Here is a 21,736-nt window from a genome sequence, read left to right on the forward strand (position 1 = left end):
GTGGATAAGTAATGCATGCTTACATATTCATAGGCGGAAGCATGGAAGGAAGCTCTTACACTGAACTTTCATTATGGTTGCCTCTAGGGATGGAAATGTGAATGGGTTTTCTTTCTCTCTGTAATATTTATATGTACACCTAAGACACCAAATGAACCACTGTCTGAATGCAAAGAACCTATTCTGATCAAAAATTCTCTGCCAACATTAATTAATCAGCTTAATTCTGATTGATCATCTCTTATCTATTATAATGTACTGTGTGCTGTGATTACTAAATGTTTCATATAATAAATGAATTAGAAAAAAATTAGAAAAAAAATAAATGAATTAGATTTGAGGGAATATATCTAACATACCTAATGGACACTGCCAATATCCTAAATGATCTGATGATGCTATACTGTAATGAACCATTCTTTTATGATAATTGCTTTCTAGCTACTTAGGAGACTATTTCTACCTCAAAAGAATGTAGCTCCCATTCAGGAAGTAGTTGTCTTTCAACCATACTGAGCAACAGAGACCGTCACCTATAATTATGCTGCTTAAAAATATTATAGATTCAGCTTTGCTATTACTAAGCCAAAAGACTTTAGGCAACCTGGGGCCTTGACTCCCTCAATTATCAGCTATGGGAGAGAATTATAGTTTTCTCTGGTTAGTACAATTCACAATTCTCTTACAATAACAATTCTCTTACAAATAACTCCTGGATATTTAATGTGTGCTAATGAATAATTTATGCTGGGTTCATAAGAACTTTGAACTGTCCCTAAGTGTGTTTTACTTCATGTAAACAAATAAACATTCTTTTATATGGCTAGGTAAAAGTTAGTCACTGTCATATATGTTTGGGATATTCTTTTTTGAGGTGGAAAAAGATCTGATCTAGGCAATCAGATCCATTTGGTACACTTCCATTCAGCCTCTATAAACTGTCTCTAAACAGCTCCAAGATTCCTACAAGGAAGGGATGTAAACATAGGCCAAGAGTAGTGAGAAAGCTCTCCTTTTTACCTTCTATATGAAAATCCTCCAAGATGATACTATATAACACCCATGTTGTTACAGAAGATACAAAAACCTTTCTGGCCTGTGGCCAGAGAATGTTCTCTGCACAGGCGATATGAAGTTAACATGGACAAAAATAAATGAAAATAATGCAATCAAACCAAAAGCACCTGTTAATCAGGAAGATAACTGACCAGACAGATACTGGGCTGACACAGAGTATAGGTCAAATATACCTACTGCAGGAAATTCTGGATTACCCCCAAAAGACAGAGTAAGTGTGTGCTAAGTGCACTGGTAAAGAAAAGTCAGCAAAAAAATGAAGAAAGGCATTTTTGGGAAAGATATAACATCTGAGGCTTAAAAACAAATTAGATATGATAGGAAAAACCATAACTTTGCTGGACTTCCTTACACTTGCTTTATGGCTAAGTACTGTTTGTAGTCTGAATTATATAAAACTTTCACTGCTTGGAAGAAATGGGCAGAAGACATGAACAGACACTTCTCCAAAGAGGACATCCAGATGGCCAACAGACACATGAAACGATGCTCAGCATCCCTCCTCATCAGGGAAATACAAATCAAAACCACACTGAGATACCACCTCACGCCAGTCAGAGTGGCTAAAATGAGCAAATCAGAGAACTCTAGATGCTGGCGAGGATGTGGAGACACGGGCACCCTCCTACACGGTTGGTGGGAATGTAAACTGGTACAGCCCCTCTGGAAAACAGTGTGGAGGTTCCTCAGGAAACTAACAATAGAACTCCCCTATGACCCAGCAATAGCACTGCTAGGAATTTACCCAAGGGATACAGAAATGCTGAGGCATAGGAGCACATGTACCCCAATGTTCATAGCAGCACTCTCCACAATAGCTAAAACATGGAAAGAACCTAAGTGTCCATCAAAAGAAAAATGGATCAAGAAGATGTGGTTTATCTATACCATGGAATACTACATGGCAATGAGAAACAATGAAATCTGGCCATGTGTAGCCACATGGATGGACCTTAAGGGTGTTATGCTGAGCGAAATAAGTCAGGCAGAGAAGGACAAATATCACATGGTTGCACGTATAGGAGGATTAGGAGGAACTTGACGGAGGAACAAGGGGGAGAAGAAGGGCGGAAATGGTGGGGGAAAGGGAGAGAGGCAAACCATGAGAGACTCTTGAATGCTGACAAAAACTGAGGACTGATGGATGTGGGGGGGGGGGGGGGATGGGCATGGAGGAGGACACTTGTGGGGATGAGCACTGAGTGTTATGTGGAAACGAATTTGACAATAAACTATTTGTAAAAAAAAAAAAAAAAACCAACAACAAAAATAAAGGTCCATTCATACAATTAAAAAAAAAAAAAAAAAAAAACTTTCACTGCTTGGGCATTCTAAAAGTCTTATCCTAGCCCTATACCGAAAGTTCTTAGAAGGTTTTTGGTTTTGATCTGTCCTAACGACAACAAACAAACAAATAAAAAAATTAGAGGCAGAGATCCATGACTTCATTAAAAGACATATGCAAATATGTTATTTTATGTAAAAAAAATTTTTTTAAAGGGGTACCTGGGTGGCTCAGTCTGTTAGGCGTCTGACTTTGGCTCAGGTCATAATCTCGCAGTTCGTGAGTTCAAGCCCCATGTCGGGCTCTGTGTTACAACAGCTCAGAGCCTCCAGCCTGCTTCGGATTCTGTGTCTCCCTCTCTTTCTGCCCCTCCCCTCCTCATTCTCTGACAGTGGGTCTTGAATCCACGAACCCTGAGATCATGACCTAAACTGAAGTCAGACGCTTAACCGACTGAGCCACCCAGGCGCCCCATTTTTGTTATTTTACTGAAATATTTAAAATTTTTTCCTTTCAAAATAACTTTAGTATAAGAAATGTTCGTATCTAAATTCAAGTTGTTTAATGAACAATTTAAAGTACAATTTATGAACTTCACAAAAACAAGTGTTTAACAGAATAAGACGTGAGGAGAGCACCCCACCTCTTGATGCACAGAGGACCCATATTATGTCATGTCTTTGTTTTAGATCAGGGTATTTGCATATGGAAAAAAAATATCAAGCAGCTGTCTGAAGACATCAAATCATTAGCTTTTGGAAATTTGGAAGAATGATCCGGATCTAGGAACAAAATCTGAGTTATCCTGTGAATATAACCATAACCACAATAATGATAGCTAACATTTTTTAGGCAATAAAATGTTCTAGATACTATATTAAGGATTTTCATATATCATCATATTTAATTCTTACAACAATCCCATAAATTAGTGTCTATCATTATCTCAAAACTCAGGGTCTGAGCACTTAGAGCAATTTGCCCAAGGTCATACACCAGAGATGAAATGAGATTCAAATCTGTCCAAGTCCAGGGTTTGCAATTTTAACAACTATGTTTTACAGGGAAAGGGTGAGCCTGCAGTTTTTAAAAAATAAATAAGGCAATTATCGCCTTCAGTAACAGAATGTCATCTTGGGCTGAAGGACAAAAACTGACCGGCTAGATTACTCTCACCAGCTCTGCAGCAAATGTCTTCCTATTACCACACTGTTAAAGCTGCACTGATATGTTGATATAAAATCCAACAAGGTAATTGTAATTGAATTCTAAAGTGTCTCATAAGTTTCTAGCTCTCAGAGAAAGAAGTGCAAATTGAAATGTAGCAGTTTTCCAATTTGACAATAAACTATTTGTAAAAAATAAATAAATAAAAAAATAAAAAGAAAACAATACAAAAAAATGAAATGTAGCAGTTTCTTTTTTAGTCAGTATATTATAAAAGCTTTCTAATAATTCAAGTCTATGTTTGAGTAGCTCCAGGGATGTTATCATGGTAGAAAGTATTTTAAGAAAAAGGCTGGCATCATTTTGACAGAAAACAGTTTTTAACTTTTTTTCTTACATCATCCAACTTGTATGAATGAAAACAACTTTATATATTATTGGAAGGAGTGCTTTGATAGTAAAATTAAATGGATTATAAGGAAAACAAAGAAACAAACAACAAAGGAGAGATTCAGAGTTCCTCACGAAAGTCTTTTTTTGTGTTCAAGAATCTAGAATGAGTCAAAGGCTATACATTTGAATTATGCCCAATTTAAAGATAAAAAGAGACTTACCTTTAGGAGAGCCAAGGCTACGTGAAAGATTATATTCAAACCCTGAAATAGAAAAAGAGAGCCCAAATCAATACTGCCACATCTATCACTATTGTATTAAGTATTTCCCCAAGACTTCCTTATCTCTAATAAAATCCCTAAGTGCTTTCATCTTCACATACAATAATAATTAAACAATAAGATTTTTTTTGAAAGGTATTTTCCTTCTCCAACAGGCTTACTGCACATTTTTGGTGCTATTTAATTAATGTTCACATAAAATTATTGTTTTTACAATAAATTCTTTTCCTTCAATCCTTCAGTAAATTATTCAATACATTATTTTCCCCTCACTTTCTGGATTATTTGCATGGGTCTAAGCCTTGTGAATGTCAAGTTCTTTTGATCAAGATGGCAGTGATACAGAAGTATAAAATTATTCCATGAAATTCCTAAGTCACGGTATGCACATCTTGGTGAGGTAAACGGCCAGCAGCAGGCAAAACAAAACAAAACAGCATTGCTGATAACTGGGACAGGTTGTAGGAGGGGAGCTGTGAGCATCGCACTGGATTTCCACCCCTGTTCTTAGTGCTTTAGTGTTTGCTTTCAAGTAGTGTCTGTGCACCTAGAGGTGTGATTAGGGGCCATCTGCTAGACTTCCTTTCCCCTTTCCCCCCTGAAACCCAAAGCAATATCTCTTTAGGAGTAAACACATTAAACACCTTGTTAAGAAGTCTTAGCTGAATTTTGAGCTCTGAGCTCAGCCCAGTGACTCTGAAGACATATTGAGACGTTAAATTCAAAATACAAGAAATCTTAAATGCTCAAGATGACCATCAGAAACAAAGTTGCCACAAATATGACTTCTCCTTCCATGCAAGTCATCATAGAGGAGAAGAAAGATCTTTCAAGTACGAGTTGATGCCTCCTATAAGTCCAGGGTCTATGTATGTGCCCTCTTCAGCTTGGTCACAAATATAGTCTATCTGCCTTTTAAGACACAGTGCTGCACCAGATGTATCAGACAAAGAATTTCTTTTTTTCTAATTATTTTTTTTAATGTTTTTCTTTCTTTTTTTTTGAGAGTGAGAAAGAGACAGAGCACACTGCAGCAGGGGAGGGACACCGAGAGAGGGAGACAAGAAACCAAAGCAGGCTCCACTCTTCAAGCTGTCAGAACAGAGCCCGACATGGGGTTCGAACTCACAAACCATAAGATCATGACCTAAGCCAAAGTCGATGCTTAACCGACTGAGCCACCCAGGCTCCCCTAGACAAAGAACTTCTATACCAGATGTATTATGCAAAGAACATTTTTTTAAGTTTATTTAATAATTAAAAACTTTTTTTTTTATTTTCAAGAGACAGAGAGAGTGCAAGTGAGGGAGAGGCAGAGAGAGAGAGAGAGAGAGAGGGAAACACAGAATCCAAAGTAGGCTCCAGGCTCTGAACTGTCAGCACAGAGCCCGATATGGGGCTTGAACCCATGAACTGCGAGATCATGACCTGAGCCAAAGTCGGAAGCTTAACCAACTGAGCCACCCAGGCACCCCTATTTATTCATTTTTGAGAGAGAGAGAGAGAGAGAGAGATGCACAGAGAGGGAGAGAGAGAATCCCAAGCAGGCTCTGCACTGTCAGTGCAGAGCTGGGCAAGGGGCTCGACCCCACGAATGGTGAGATCATGGCCTGGGCCAGAATCAAGAGTCTGACAATTCATCCAGGTACACCTACACAAAGAACTTCTAATAAACCATCCTTCTCCTGTCTCCAAAATCAGAAGCAAGGATTAAAATGAGATACTCAGAGTAAATTCCTATTATAATTTGCTTAACTTTCATAGCCAACTACCCAAAATATGACTTACTGGCATAAGGGCTGCATAATTACTACAAAGTATTTGGTTGGAGGTTTGGGGTTTACTCTGTTAATTGTTCTAGGGACTCAAGGTGGCAGGAAGCGTAACCAGGCTGGAAGACAAAACCAAAGCATTTGGTTCATTGTCACACCAAGCAGTGATTCTGCACCTGTTCTGATCACAATTTATCAGTTAGAAAAAAGAAGACTATTGTAGATTTAAAAAAACTTGGGTTATAATGAAGCAGAATCTGCTTTCCTAAATTTGAGGCCTCCCCCACTAAGTGCTCCATCCCCCTCCACCCCACAACTGGCTGCTCACCAGTGGTGAATTCTCACGACCTCAGTGCTTATCAACCTGCCAGCAGGACTAAGTCCACTCTATCTCAGGATCTTGTTTTCCTAGTCACCGCTTACAACGTAAGCCCCTCTTGTCTCCAGTTCTCTAATGCTTATAACGCTCTGGCTTTTTATCCCAAGTCAGTCTCCCGGCCCTCCTCTCCCCCCAAATCCCTTCAGGGTACACTTTGGAGACTGCACTCCACATCCAACCAACTCTGCTATCTTCTCAACCTCCTTGATTTCACAGGAATAGTGAAATCTCACAGATTCTCATAACAACCTGTATTATAATTCTCATTTTTCAGAATGTGAACTTGACTAACCTAAGGTTATATATGGATTTAGTAGAAGGCTAGGATCATCCCCCCAAGCCTCCTAATGTCTAGTTTAAGGGCATTTTTACCACTCAGTGCTGGTGTGACATACACAATAGGTGCTTATTTGAGGACCAAATGACTAAACTATACTAGCTATCCTAAAATTTCTGAGATTTGCTCTTGTCTCTATGAACCCAAGTAGACCAATTTATTATGTTAAAGTCAAACTACTGGACAATAACTGAGCTGTGAAAAACACCAAGAGCTTAGAAATTAAAAAAAAAAAAAAAAGCTAAAGATCTCTAGATAACCAAAATAGATCTAGCAACACAAAAACTTATTCAAATTTTTATTTCATATGCACTCTGAATTAGTTTGGTGATATGACTATAGTTTATAGGTATCGGGTTTATAGGTATCAGAAGTAGCAAACTAAAAGAACAAAATGTTTGGTAGATGGGATTAGAAACAAATAGCTTATATAGACAGCTGTCAATTGAAATATTAGATCTGACAGAAATACAAGATATGGTTTTTTAAAAACTATTAGAATTTAGGGGAGCCTGGGTAGCTCAGTCAGTTGAACATCTGACTTCAGCTCAGGTCATGATCTCGCAGTTTGTGAGTTTAAGCCCCACGCCGGGTCTGTGCTGACAGTTCAGAGATTGGAGCCTGCTCCGGATTCTGTGTCTCCCTCTCTCTCTGCCCCACCCCTGCTTATGCTCTGTGTGTCTCTCTCTTTCAAAAAATGAATACATGTTAATAATAATAGTAACTATTAAGATGTATAATTGTCTGGGCCCACTTAGTGGAGCCAATAATCCTATAGTTTACATTAGTTCAAAAGGACAATCCAACAGTGTTAATGAATACTTACATGTTCAAAATATTGTACTTAGGAAGATAGCATAGCATGTGTTTTAAATCAAAAGTAAGTAGTGTTTAGTTAGGAAACTAAAGCGGTACCTTTCTGTTACTATTAACAATTTATATAGGTCAACTCTTTAAACCAGTTGGGAGTAAGAACATGTTGCTGCATCTGCTTACGGAAGCTCTGGATGTCACCCATAAAAATGGAGAAAAGTAAAGACTTTGCAAGCCTTAAACTAAAGTAGAATAGTGTGGCCAGACTATGCAAACGAGATACAGCACTTGGTCAGTTTACAACTGCAGCACCACATACAGGTTGGATTTAAGATGACAATGTCAGTGCAAGCTTTGGTCCTCAGACTTTTAGCTGACAAAAAGTGAATTATAAGGGAACAACCACCCCTTCGCTCTACCAAGGTAACATGACTAAATCCCCTGTTGTTACTTAATTGTCCACCCACTCTTACATGATTCAGTCTTTGACTAACTGAGCTGAAATATACTTTTTGAAATACATTAAAAAAAAAAGATGTCCTATATTTTCAAGATGCCTCTCCTTTTCAGGAATATGTGATCTGTAACAATTTTTTAGGTACTGAGGAGTAAATAAGTGTTCCTAATAGGACATTTGGAGAACTATGAAGAGTAAAAATAACAGATAAATATGTTTTTGTAGCTACCCTATTATTTATGGTACAAGTTCTAACTCCAAGTTCAAGATAATATTTAAAGGCCAACATCCACTGAGTATTATTTATATGCCAAAAGATGAATTAATCACAATGAAAACATGCCCTTATTTCATCCCACAACCCTCAATTCCATTTTAATTCCATCCAAATGAAGATTCAGAGAAGTCAAAGTAAATTTCCCAAGGTCATACAGCTAGTAAGCAGATTTTAAACTACGCAGTATAATTAATTCTACAAGTCATTCTCTTAACCACCAAGTTAGAGAAGATGGCTCAATAAATAAGTGAATGGATGAATATATGCTTTAGTTGGGGGTTTTCAATGTGCCCTCAAATTCATAAAGGATTAAAGTAATTCCTTCCCTTTTTAAAATATTTTTTAATGTTTAATTATTTTTGAGAGAGTGAGAGCAAGAGTGAGAGAGAGCAAGAAAGAGAGCAAGAGCGAGAGCAAGAGCGCGAGAGAGAGACAGAATCCAAAGTAGGCTCCAGGTTCTGAGCTGTCAGCACAGAGCCCGATGCAGGGATTGATCATGACCTGAGCCGATGTTGGACACTTAACCAAATGAGCCACCCAGACGCCCCTGATTCCTTCCATTTAATATAAGTTTTGAGAGCAGAGGGTAGAAAGATAACAAAGTGGTGACTTTACCATATCCAAATCTTATACTTTGTCCCATATCGAAAACACTCACAAAAAGCAGCTGACTGCTTGCAGGGTGTGAGGCATCTTAAACTTGGCATGTTGTGGCAAGAAAGGGTCATCACCTTCCTCCAGCGACAGCAGACTATTATCAGCCTTGTGTGCATGGAGAAGTGGTTCCTTAACTGATTGGGAAGCTATTGTTTCAAAATTCAGCCACAGCCCAGCAAAATGCTCTCTTTAAAGAACATCTATGAGTAATTGCCCCAAATTAAATAATTGCTGCGAGGCGTGGATCGCAGAGTTCCCGGGTAGGCCCACAGTCCTGCATGAGGGAAGGTTGACAGCAGAGTGCTCATGGAAACGAAGACACGATCATCTGGTTCTGATGAACAGGCAATCGTGAGCTCAGAGGGGGCTGACAGATTCTGTGAGAAGCTGTCAAAAACTACACTGACAGCGCAGAGAATAAATGCTGAAAAGGTAGTGCCAAACAGTGCCAAGTGTGCATCAGCACGTGGCTCCCTAGGGATCAAAATAAAAGGGAAGTAAATAGTATGGGGAAATGGAAATCCTAACCACAAGGCAGGGCGAAATAATCAAACCAGAAGTAGTCAAGGCATGGAGGAGGCCCACAGACACAGCCAATGCTAGAGGAATGCATGCTGCCCTTCTGATCCAGCATGGGACATAGCATCCCAGGAAGTGGTGATGACTGACTGAAATAGCACATAAAACGCACACCACAGGGATTGAATGCTTGCTAAGTACTGAAAACCTGCCAGCATACATTATTAGGCTTGCATATTTGTTGCCCGTCATAGCTGCCATTTTATATATTTTTTCACTTAATTCTCTGAATAACTCTATGGCATATGTGTCACTGCCACCATTTGAGAATGAGCAAACTAGGCCCAGAGGCATTACTCTGTTAGTAAATGGTAAAGCCAGGACTAGAATTTGTGTCTGTTAGATTAAAAAAAAAATCCATAGGGGCACCTGGGTGGCTCAGTCGGTTAAGTGTCCGACTTAGGCTCAGGTCATGATCTCATGGTCCGTGGGTTCAAGCCCCGCGTCGGGCTCTGTGCTGACAGCTCAGAGCCTGGAGCCTGCTTCGGATTCTGTGTCTCCCTCTCTCTCTGACCCTCCTCTGTTCATGCTGTCTCTCTCTCTCTCTCTCTCAAAAATAAATAAAACGTTAAAAAAAATCCATAGCTTTTTCACTAACTCCATCTACTGCAAATTCAGTGGGATTTTGGTTAGTATCTGTAATGAATTAAGGATGGTCTTAATTCTTTGACACTCCTCTCACTGAGAAGCAGGGCCTTTGTCCTCGCCTCTTGAATCTGGGCAGACTATGCTACTGCTTTCCTCAGCAGAATATGGTAAAAGTTATGCCTATATTCTGGGCCTAAGCCTTAACAGTACAAGCTTCGATCCACATCTCCTGGAGTGCTCCCGCCCCCTTGAAGACCAGCACTATCAGTTATATTTAGACCCTATGCTCTAAGAAGCCAAACAAAAGGGTCTATAGGAAAAGATGCCATCCATAAGAAACAGAGGCCAAGGCAATGCTTGCCTGGCTCCGTCAGAACAGCGTGTGGCTCTTGAGCTCGGGACTGTGGGTTCGAGCCCCATACTGAGTGTAGAGATTACTCAAAAATAAAAAAAAAATCTTGGGGCGCCTGCATGGCTCAGTTGTCATGATATCACTGTTCCCGAGTTTGAGCCCCATGTTGGGCTCTGTGCTGACAGCTTGGAGCCTGGGATCTGCTTCGGATTCTGTCTCTCCCTCTCTTGCTGCCCCTCCCCAACTCGTGCTCTGTCTCTCTCTCTCCCAAAAATAAACATGAAAAAAAAATTTTTAAATAAAATAAATAAATAAAGAGGCCAAGGATCCCCTAGGTGCCACATATATGGATGAACAATCATCTTCCAGCCTCAGGTGCCCCAGTGGTTACTGTGTGGGTCACAGATAAACCACACAGCTGAATCTTCCTAAAATTCCTCATTTAAGAAATTGTGAATAAAATAAATGGTTGTTTTAATTTTTAAAAACCTCTCATTTTGAAATAATTTCAGATTTGGAAAAAATGTGCATAAGCAGTACCAAGAATTTCTGCATCCCTTTAACCCGACTTCATCAAATGTCAACATCTCACATAACCATAGTATGACTATCAAAACCAAGAAAGCCGTATTCAAGATTTGTGTAAGGTCCCACTAATGTCCTTTTCTAGCCCAAGATCCAACCCTGGATCGTATCGTACATTATGCTGTCATGTCTCCTCAGTCTTCTTTCACCTAGGACAATGGCAGATCAAAGTCTCTGTCTTTAATGAATTTGATACTTTCTCAAGGAGTACAGGACTCTATTTTGTAGAATGTCCCTCAATTTGATGTTTTCTTATGATGAAATTTAGATTATGTATTCGTGGCACAAATAACACAGAATCAAGTTTGTGTCCATCCGTATCATATCAGGAGGCTACGTAATATCAACATGTCTCCCTTCAAGATCACTGTTTTAGAGCCACTCAGCTTTGGTAAAGCTTCTAGTGTACATCAGGCAACCCAAACAGAACACCTCGGAGCTTCTCTCTGGGGGAGATAAATTTCTTACTTCTGTGATCTATAAAATGCATTTTTCCACATTAAAAAAAAAAGTGATGAATAATTACCATTCAAACATAAAGAAATACTGGCTGCTCTTAAACATATAGGTTTAATAGCAAGAATAGTGTAACACATTAGCTCAAAAGAATTTTGCCTTATTCTCATTCTCATAGTATAAGCGCTTTAAAAGTCCCACCTTTTAGGATGACTAAATAATGGAGTTTGATGGCAGTTTGATACCCAGCAAAGCAAGGTTGTATTTTAGGTTTAGAGTTTTGTTTCTGGATGCCCACTAGAGGCCAGGATTGCGCACTGAAAACCAAGCAGCAGCTCAAAAAAGATGTCAGGGACCTTCCCCACAGCCTTGCATATAGATTCATCTAAGTTCTAATGTTTTAAAACCCTCACGGCTAAGTCATCCCTGATGCCTGCTACCTACGTACTAATATAGTATAAAATATAACAAAACTTGCATGATTCCAACCTTCCCTTTCCCCCAGTTTCATTAACGTTTTCCATTTTTACTATATTTTCATGTTAGTTTTTCCATGAGTAGAAGAAGGAGTTCAAGAATGCGGAGGGTAAAAAATAGAGTTAACATATGAATGCATCTGTCTGGTTGTGGGTGTTTTTTTTTTAATCTTTGCCTTACTTGCATTTGTTTTTATAAATGAACTACTGAATAAAGTTACTCCTTAATTATGAGTGACTCTGGGAAAAACTTAGTGGTTCATGAAATCTGAATTAAACGTTTTAGTAACAAAGGAGGTAAAATAAGAGAAATAGGTCAAATGAGAGGTTTTGATAAATATTTATCAAATCTGTGTGCCAGGCATTCTGAAGACTGCTTTGTATATATATATAATCACTTGTATGTTTACGGAGATGGATAGGTCATGTCTCCATCAAGGGACTCCTAAACTAGGACTGGAGATAAAAATATAAATACACACTACCCCTGGCTAATAAAGGAGAGGTGTGACCTGGAAAGTATTTTATGATGCCTTATTGGTAATGAACATTGGCAATCACCCTTCTGTTCTCAATCCCATTAAGTCACGATGAGCCTTGGATTATACAGTCTTCCAGCTACAGTTATCAGTCAACCACCCCAGGCTGTGGGGATGTTTTTGATGCCCTTTATAAAGACAAAGACTTCCACCAATCCCTAACTACCAGCTGATCTTGATCCTTCCCTTCCTCCAAACCTCCTGCTAGAGTTTCCATTGACCCAATTCACCCTTTAAAAAAAATGATCTTTAAAACTCCCAAAATGCATAAGCCTAATAAACTCAACAAATATTTATAGAACACCACTACATATTCAATATGGCATGGAGGTGTTCTGAAAATTTAAAAGAAACCTATTTTAAAAAATCAATAGAATTAAGGAGACAAGTCACATGCAAAGATTAGAGAACAGAGCGCTATTTGGTACAATGTGTCAGGTTACTTTGTTGGGACTCCCCACAATCATACACCGGCAGAAAAATGCAACAGGCAATTAAAATGTCTAGAAATAACTTAGGAGCTGTGGGAAGTCTTCTTTGCAACTTGACCTAATTCCAACTGATGAAAGAAAACAAGATGATGATGATGATGATATTAGCTACTAACATTTATTGATCACTTAACATACACCAATAATTGCTTTTGGAACCCTAAAATTTAAAAAGTTAAAAAAAAATAAAAAAGAACCCTAAAAATATTTAATTAAATTATGAGAAATGTAGAAACTGAGGCACATTGCTAAAGGTTCATGAACTCCCCCAAGATCACAAATGGTTGAAGGTGAGATTCAAAAACAGGTAGTTTATATCTAGAGACAGTATTTGAAATGACCATGACATACTATACGTTTTCCTCAAATTTGAAGCTATTAAAGTCAGAATAAGATTGTTTTAAAGGTTAGTTGAATTAACAATGCAGATATTTTAATACTTGATTTTCTGACTAAACTAGCTCCAAAGGACCATTAGTTAAGAAAGGTGTGAAAGTGTATCAATTTATCATCAGAAGGTATATATTAATATGTCAACTTGTACAACATTAAATATATGCTTGTGACGTCATAGGAAATATACTGGTTTCTGCTCCTATTCTAGGCACAGAACTCCTGAAACCCTTGTGTTTTCCCAAGTAATAAGAACACTAAAAGCATCTCTTGTTCTAATATTAAGTCTCTGACCCCAATTCCTGACACAGGGCGCTTGAAACCCTTATAATTTCCTAGGTGGTAGGAGTGTCTTTTGTTCTAATGAGGTGACCCTGTGTGGGCTCTTAGATGACTCCTTGATGAGGGCTTGTCACCAGAAAGAAAAACCAAGATTGGAAGCTTGGAATATCTCCCCTCCCAACTTCCATTTTCTTGAGAGGGGAGGAGGGCCTGAAAATGGAGTTACCTATGGGTTTATTATAATTAATGATGCCTCCATTAAATTTATGCCTTCATAAAAATCCCAAAAGTACAGGGTTCAGGCTTTCCAGGTCGGTGAATACATCCACGTACTGAGTGGATGACACACCTTTACTGTAGTTTTTAAGGAACTGGTCAGCTGTTTACATCACTGCTAAGTAAATGTTTCCCTGAGTTCTATAAGCAATTCTAGTAAATTGATAGGAACTTCTGATTTGTAGCCAAAATGAACATAAGTTGTGGGTAATCTGGGGACCTATTAGTGTTTGGCATCTGAAGTATAGTGGGGGCAGTTTTGGGGTACTGCGTCCTTAACTGGTGGGATCTCAAGGTAGACAGTGTTAGACCTGAGTTATATTGTAGGTCGCCCACCTGGTGTTGCAGGTAAACCCTGTACCTATCTGGTGCCCGGAAGTGTCAGCAGGGAAGGGTTCTGTGAGTGGGTCAGCAGTACGAGAGCAGAGGAGATACATGAGGAAGAAACGCACAGGAGACAGGCTGAACTGATGTTTTTCCTTTGCAATGCTGATCCAAGGAATCCCAACCAGAAGACACACACCTACAGGTAAATTGTAAGGTCCTCTCTGATCATTCTTTCAGCAGATTGCTACCACATCACGTACCGTCTGCTCCATGATCTGACACCCTTCCGTGTACAGACACCATAGCACTCTTCTCTCTGCTGCATGTAGGGATTTCATTGGTGGCTCCCTATCCCCAAAACCCCCACCCTTTTTAGTGACCTCACAGCTGTGGGGAAATGAAAACTAGGTTCTTCTCAAGGAACTCCCCATTTTAGACCATGTCCTGAACCTCTGGACCTTCTATATGATGTTTCTTGTGTTTGGAACATCCTTCTCTCTTTTACTTAGCTTCTCCTCTCTTTTTCTAGGTCCGAGATTAGATGCTATTTCCTCCGAGGAGGTTTTCTTGGCACCCATCCCATGGCTGGGTTAGGTACCCCTTATTAGGGCTCTTTAAAAGTGCCCTAGGGGCACCTGGGTGGCTCAGTCAGTTAAGCGTCCGACTTCGGCTCAGGTCATGATCTCACAGTCCGTGGGTTCGAGGACCCCGTCGGGCTCTGTGCTGACAGCTCAGAGCCTGGAGCCTGCTTCTGATTCTGTGTCTCTCTCTCTGCCCCTCACCTGCTCATGCTCTCTCTCTGTCTCAAAAATAAATAAACATTAAAAAATTAAAAAAAAAAGCGCCCTAGACTCTCCATCCACTGCCGTGTAACTACTCGTTTACCTGTCTCTCTTTCCCTGTAAGTTATCTGAGGGCAGAACCCTGCCAGTGTCTTTACTGGTATATTTCCATCACTCAGGACACTATTTGCAACAGAGCAGGCTCTCAGTATTAGCTGAATCAACAGATGTAATGAGTAGGACTGTTGGGATCAAGGAACAGAGCTTTCATGAGAATTAAAAATCATGAAAATGTTCCTCAAAATAGCTTCTTTCTATAATTTATTGATATTAATAGCATACTCTTTTTGGTTGGTGGGCCTCATTTTCAGGTTATTTGGAAAGAAAAACAGATTACATTCAGTTCCTTCTTAAACTTTATGAAAAGTGAGCTCCTGAGTGATAACATTAAAATTCAGACATGTTATCTTTCATCTTCTTCTATCCCAGAAGCTTCACTACCTCTTTCCAAATCTGAAAACAAGGGTATAATGCATCAAGGTGATGTGCTCAGGAAAAAAAAATATCACACATTTATCACTGTCTTCGGAGATAAGCAGAAGCTGAAATTTTAAGTACTACCAAGGTAGAATACGGAGGGTGGGGAACCCAAACATAACTCAAGAACTTACAGTCAAAAATACAGTTGAAAGAATTTAAAAGACTCAAGATATCATATGTAATTTGCTTGCTGATGAGTCTGGTGAAAGGGTTACAACGAGACTAACTCACCAGGGAATACTCTGGATAGACAACTCTTACCCAGCCGAGTATAAGGTCCTGAGGTCTCTCTCATGCTGGGGAACCATTAATGAGTGTACCCATCTTTGGTGACCCTTTCTGTTTCTTCTGTCCTCACTCGGTACATGGGTAAATGTTAGCAAAGCTTAAACACCGGGGACAAGAGGGGCAGGAGTAATATAGGAGGAAAGCACTGAAAAAGAATTTAAAAGTTAAATCAGCTCCTTTGTTGCCTGCCATGTCTTTTTGAAAGATTTACTAATTATAGAAACACAATTTTTTATTCACCAGATGGGGCATCTCTTTTTATCGACCTCTGCCCCCTGCCACTTAGAGCCACCAGCAGCCTGGTCTGACTAAAAAAATGCACTGCAACCTATAAGAATTAGGATAATATATGCTGGCGACAGTCAAGGGGCCCAAGTTTCATTCTGTCTCAGAGACAGATGTGGCCTCTTTTTGCCAAGAACTTGATAGGACTTAGCACCAAACTAACACACCATTTCATAGCAGCCATTAGGTGGTAAACCTTAACTGTAACCTTCTTTATAGCACTTTGTTGCAAAGAACTTCCCAGTACCCTGTGTTATTCAATTGTTAACAAGTGCTGTCAGGTATAGAAGTTGATATTAACACCTCCATTTTAGAAAACACCTCAAATGTGCTAGGTGATGTTTCTAAATTCACAGAATTAGGACTGGAATGGCAAGCTTCCTGATTCTAATTCAGTTCTTTTCCATCAGCGGAGTGGTTGGTGTCCCTGGCTATTAGAATCACCTGGGCTGCTTTATAGACCACGCTGATGCAGGAGTTCCACCTTGGATCAAAGAAATACAGATTTCTTGGGGTTACTGCATGACCACTTGTATTTTTAAGAATTTCCCAAGAGTCTCTGATATGAATTCAAACTAAGAACTGAGCACTACCTAAAGTTTTCAAGCCAACTGCACATTAGAATCACCTAAGAAGGTTTAATAATACCTCAAGTCTACTTCATTGGGCTGGGTGGGGCCAGGTGATTATGACATGCAGCCAGGTGTGGGAATCACTGAACAATGCCTCTAATAAGCATATCTTAAAATTCTTTAACTTAAAGTCCACTTTTGCTATTTTATAATCTTTAAAATGTTTCTAAACGTTACTTGTGCAAAGTTTTTAAAGTCAAACATCAAAGTTAAATGTCACTAAAAATACTGTGAATTGTGTTGCAGCATTGATTAATTAAAAGGTATAGAATCTAGCTGAAAATAATCATGATGATAATAGTAAAAGTGACTAATATATATTTAAGAAATAAGACTGATAGTGTGCTTAGTATATATTTTTTAGAAACTGTGGTCAAATAAAGCTCTTAAAAATCTCTCTGAAATCTATTAATGCTGATCATATATTATTAAAAAAAGTAAAATACATTCAATTCTCTAATGAATACCCCTTTCTAGTTATAGTCATATAGGTAATAACACACCAAGCAAAGATAGTTGGTATTTCCCCACATTAGTAAATCAATATATATTTTATGTGAATTATACATAAAATCTTACCAAGTACATGAAATATCATGTGATATTTTATGAATTAAAAAATGAATACATATGGGGGCACCTGGGTGGCTCAGTGGGTTAAGTGTCCGACTTTGGCTCAGGTCATGATCTCATGATTTGTAAGTTCGAATCCCATGTAGGGCTCTGTGATGACAGCTCAGAGCCTGGAGCCTGCTTCGGATTCTGTGTCTCCCTCGCTCTCTGCCCCTCCCCCACTCATGCTCTGTCTGTCTCTTTCAAAAAAGAAACATTAAAAAGAAAACATTTAAAAATGAAGACATGTGATGCAATTAGATAAAATGAGGGATAAAAGCACAAAAGTTGAGCAGCACTGCAGGTAGTCTATGTACCCCCATTAGATCATCTGTCACCAGAAAAAAGAGCTCACCTGGAAAGTTGTTGAAAATAGGGTATTTCTACCAAATTTCACCAATGTCTTCTGGGATTTATGTCTGTATATGTATGTGTACACATTTGTATACAGTAGGTATTCTATTTTAAAAGGGAGCTATAAAATTGGCTATTGAAAAATCTACAGGAAATACAAGTGGTTTGAGTTAAGCTTAATAAAAATACAAATGGCAAGACTTGAAAGTGATAAAATTTGGTAGATTAATGGTGAGAAACAAACAGTATATAATGAAAGCTAAGCAACAGAGTTTCAAGTTAGCACATCAATTTTATGAAACTGGTCATAGAAGAGATTTCAGGGAAACAAGCTATCAACATTATTTCCTTAAATAATTCCATTGAAAATGAATATTTGCTCATCAATTACAAATGTGTCTCCAAGTTTTAACACATTTAGTCACATTCCTGACTAGAAGAGACAACAATATATGTGCTTTTGAAATCAGTAATAATTTTTAACTGCAATCTGAAAATTTAATCTTTTCGGGCGCCTGGGTGGCTCAGTCAGTTAAGTGTCTGACCAGCTCAGGTCATGACCTCATGGCTCATGAGCTGGAGTACCATGTTGGGCTCTGTGCTGACAGCTCTGAGCCTGGAGCCTGCTTCAAATTTTGTGTCTCCCTCTCTCTCTCTCTCTCTGCCCCTCCCCTATTCATGCTCTGTTTCTCTCTCTCAAAAATAAACATTTAGGAAAATATCTGAAAATTTATGGGGCACCTGGGTGGCTCAGTCAGTGAAGCATCTGACTTCGACTCAGGTCATGATCTCATGGTTTGTGGGTTCGAGCCCCACGTTGGGTTCTATGCTGACAACTAGTTTAGAGCCTGGAGCCTGCTTCGGATTCTGTATCTCCCTCTCTCTCTGACCCTCTCCTGCTCACGTGGTCTCCCTCTCTCTTTCAGAAATAAATTAAAAAAAAAAACATTAAAAATTTTTAAGAAAATAGCTGAAAATTTAACCCTTATGCTAAAAATGTTTACAAAACAAAACATAAATGACACATTTTTTTAAGCAAACAAAATATTCTGATGAGCAATTTGAATAACATTGTAAGTTGAAAAAGTCCTATTTTCTATAGCTTTATGATGTATCTATGTCATAGGGTCCCCTCCCTAAGGAATATGGTGAGAAAAAAAGTCTCAAGATAAGGGAAGGCAACCTGGTTATGTGCGTATGTGACATCCCTCATCACCCTGTAAGAGATCACCCAATCGACTGTCTATGCATTACTTATATATAGGAGACAAAGAAGTAGAAAATGCATAAAAGGCTACACCATGTGGCATTCGGGGCTCACTATTTTGGATACAAACCCAACTGAGCCCGTGCCAGCATGAGTTAAGTTGCTTCCTGGAAAGAAAAGCCTCATTGTCATGACTCTTTTCTGTGTGAGAATCCTGCTACATCTACACAGGCATATTTTTGCAGAGCAATCACAATAATTTAAAATATACTTTTCCTGTTTCCACTTCTCCATTCATACATCAGGGATATGTAAAATCTACAACTCTGACCAAGGAGTTGTAATAATTACCCACTCTTTTTTAAAGAAACTAAATGAGTTTCCAGTATATTTTCAATAAAGTACTATTATTTATGTAGCAAACCATTTTCTTGCTAGCAATTAGCTATCATGGAACAAAATATCTAGGACTTCAGGTACATGAAGCATACTTAGTCATTTGACTGCTTTAGAATATCATTCAACTTGCTTAAAATTATGTTAAACTGTGAAACAGGCAGGAGAGCTTTTTCCTTTATTAGGAGCTGGCCAAGAAAAAGGTATCCACCTGAAGGAGGCAGATAATTAAATCACTCATTACTCAAAGTTCTTTTCCAAGAAATCCTGGCGTCACATCAATTCTACCTCCCATAGGGAGGAGGAGATGTCCTCACTTAAGAAAAGATAGAAAAATTAGTTCAGCTAATTTGGTCTGAGATCTACTAAATGACAAAACAAAACAAAACACCCAAGTTAAAAGTAAGAGAAAAAACAGAGACCTAATTAGCAAAGGACACTGTAGCATAAGAAATACAGTAGTTGCTGCAAAAATTCTATGATTATATGGAGAAATTCTAGAAGCCCTGTGAAATTCATTCCCATTTAAACATAGTAAATTAAGCCTCCTATTAAACAATCTGGAAATTCACTGTAGAAATTCATCAATAATATAAACCAAAAAGTTTCAGAGCAGGAGTTAAAATATCTGTACCGTTGTTCTATTTTTTTTTTTTAATTTTTTATTTATTTTGTGTTTATTTATTTTTGAGAGAGAGAGACAGTGTGAGTGGGGGAGAGGCAGACACAGAATGTGAATCAGGTTCCAGGCTCTGAGCTGCCAGCACAGAACCCAACACGGGGCTCAAACCCATGAACCGTGAAATCATGACCTGAGCCAAAGTCAGGCGCTTAACTGACTGAGCCACCCAGGGGCCAGAATCTCTGGAAGATTCTGATTCTGCAAGTCCAGGATGGGCATAAATATCTATTATATATTTTAGTGCCCTCCGCCCTACTTAACAAATTCTAATAATAAGCTGGCTGTAAGAACCACTGGCTGTCATGTTTTGTTTTTAAGAGTTAACAGGAAGTCAAAGAAGAAAAAGTTAGAAATACTGGTATAGAGAGGCGCCCGGGTGGCGCAGTCAATTAAGCGTCCAACTTCGGCTCAGCTCATGATCTCGTGGTTTGTGGGTTCCAGCCCTGCATCGGGTTCTGTGCTGGCAGCTCAGAGCCTGAAGCCTGTTTCAGACTCCATGTCTCCCTCTCTATCTGCCCCTCCCCTGCTCATGCTCTGTCTCTCTCTGTCTCAAAAATAAATAAACTATAAAAAAGATTAAAAAAAAAAAGAAATAGGGGCGCCTGGGTGGCTTAGTCGGTTAAGCATCCGACTTTCGCTTAGGTCATGATCTCGCGGTTCGTGGGTTCGAGCCCCGCGTCGGGCCCTGTGCTGACTGCCAGCTCGGAGCCTGGAGCCTGTTTCAGTCTCTGTGCCTCTCTCTCTCCTACAAATAAATAAAACATTAAAAAAAAAAATTTAAAAAAAAAAAGAAATATTGGTATAGATCACACCAAGAAGAAGAGCCTTATACAACAGGTAAGTTTGTATTTAATTTCCTTATTCCAGAGTCACCATTCTACCTGCTGGTGGTCTGCTTATGCCCCTGAAACTCATTCCATTGTTGTTGCTGGGGTGAAAGTCACCAGTAAAATGTCTTTCCAATTATTTCCTGGAGGCTTCTTATGTCTCTAATTGGGACTTAATTTCCCATGCTCCATGCATTGGGGACCCCATTTCCTTCCTTCACATGGCCAATTGACCATGAAAAAAGTTCAGCTCAAGGTAATCACCTCCTGAAACTCTCTGTGATTAAGGGTCTCCTGACTTCCATGCCCCTCAAAGGAGATTTACTAATGTCCATTTATTTTCTAACTATTCCCTGTCTATATGTCTTCTATTAAGATTACTGCTACTTTCACTTCATGGTACTTAGTTATTTATGCATATTTATTTTCCCCATAATATGGGAAACCCTTTCAGGCTGGGGACCATGTTTTATGGCTTTTGACAATCTCACAGCCAATCTAGAGTTGGGCATGTAATAACCACTTAATAATGTTTTATGAATTTAGTTGAGTTGATCCTATATCAAGGTGGTTGGAAATTGGGAAACTTTATATTCAGTGTAGGACAATCCATGCTTTATATTTATAAATAGAATGAAAATGGTTATAATTATAGAACAAGATACTACTTTTCCAAATTAAATGAACTTTCTTTCTTCCTACTTTTTTAAAAACACAAAACAAACATATGATCCAAAGCCATCTGAAGAATTAGTTGGAAAGGTATGAGGATTTAAAAAAATAAAATAAGCAAAGATGCTTTGTATATGTAACCAAACAGCATGAACAGACGTCAACCATGAATGGCTTCGAGCTCTGGCTGACCTATGCTGTACACAGAGGTTTCGGCCTG

At 38.8% G+C, this 21,736-nt stretch overlaps 1 protein-coding gene across 3 annotated transcripts in view; it reads right to left on the reverse strand.

Moving 5' to 3' along the window:
* The window catches only part of RABGAP1L (RAB GTPase activating protein 1 like), a 746,017-nt gene that overhangs the window by 208,513 nt on the left and 515,768 nt on the right, over window positions 1-21,736 (reverse strand). For all 3 annotated transcript variants that reach the window (XM_039242373.1, XM_039242375.1, XM_039242374.1), the window contains one exon: window positions 4,144-4,185. In XM_039242373.1, coding sequence (XP_039098304.1) covers window positions 4,144-4,185 — 42 coding nt within the window. The remainder of the gene's footprint in view (window positions 1-4,143; window positions 4,186-21,736) is intronic.

The sequence above is a fragment of the Hyaena hyaena genome, unplaced genomic scaffold (genome assembly GCF_003009895.1).
Source record: "Hyaena hyaena isolate Hyena2069 unplaced genomic scaffold, ASM300989v1 scaffold_209, whole genome shotgun sequence".
NCBI lineage: Eukaryota > Metazoa > Chordata > Mammalia > Carnivora > Hyaenidae > Hyaena > Hyaena hyaena.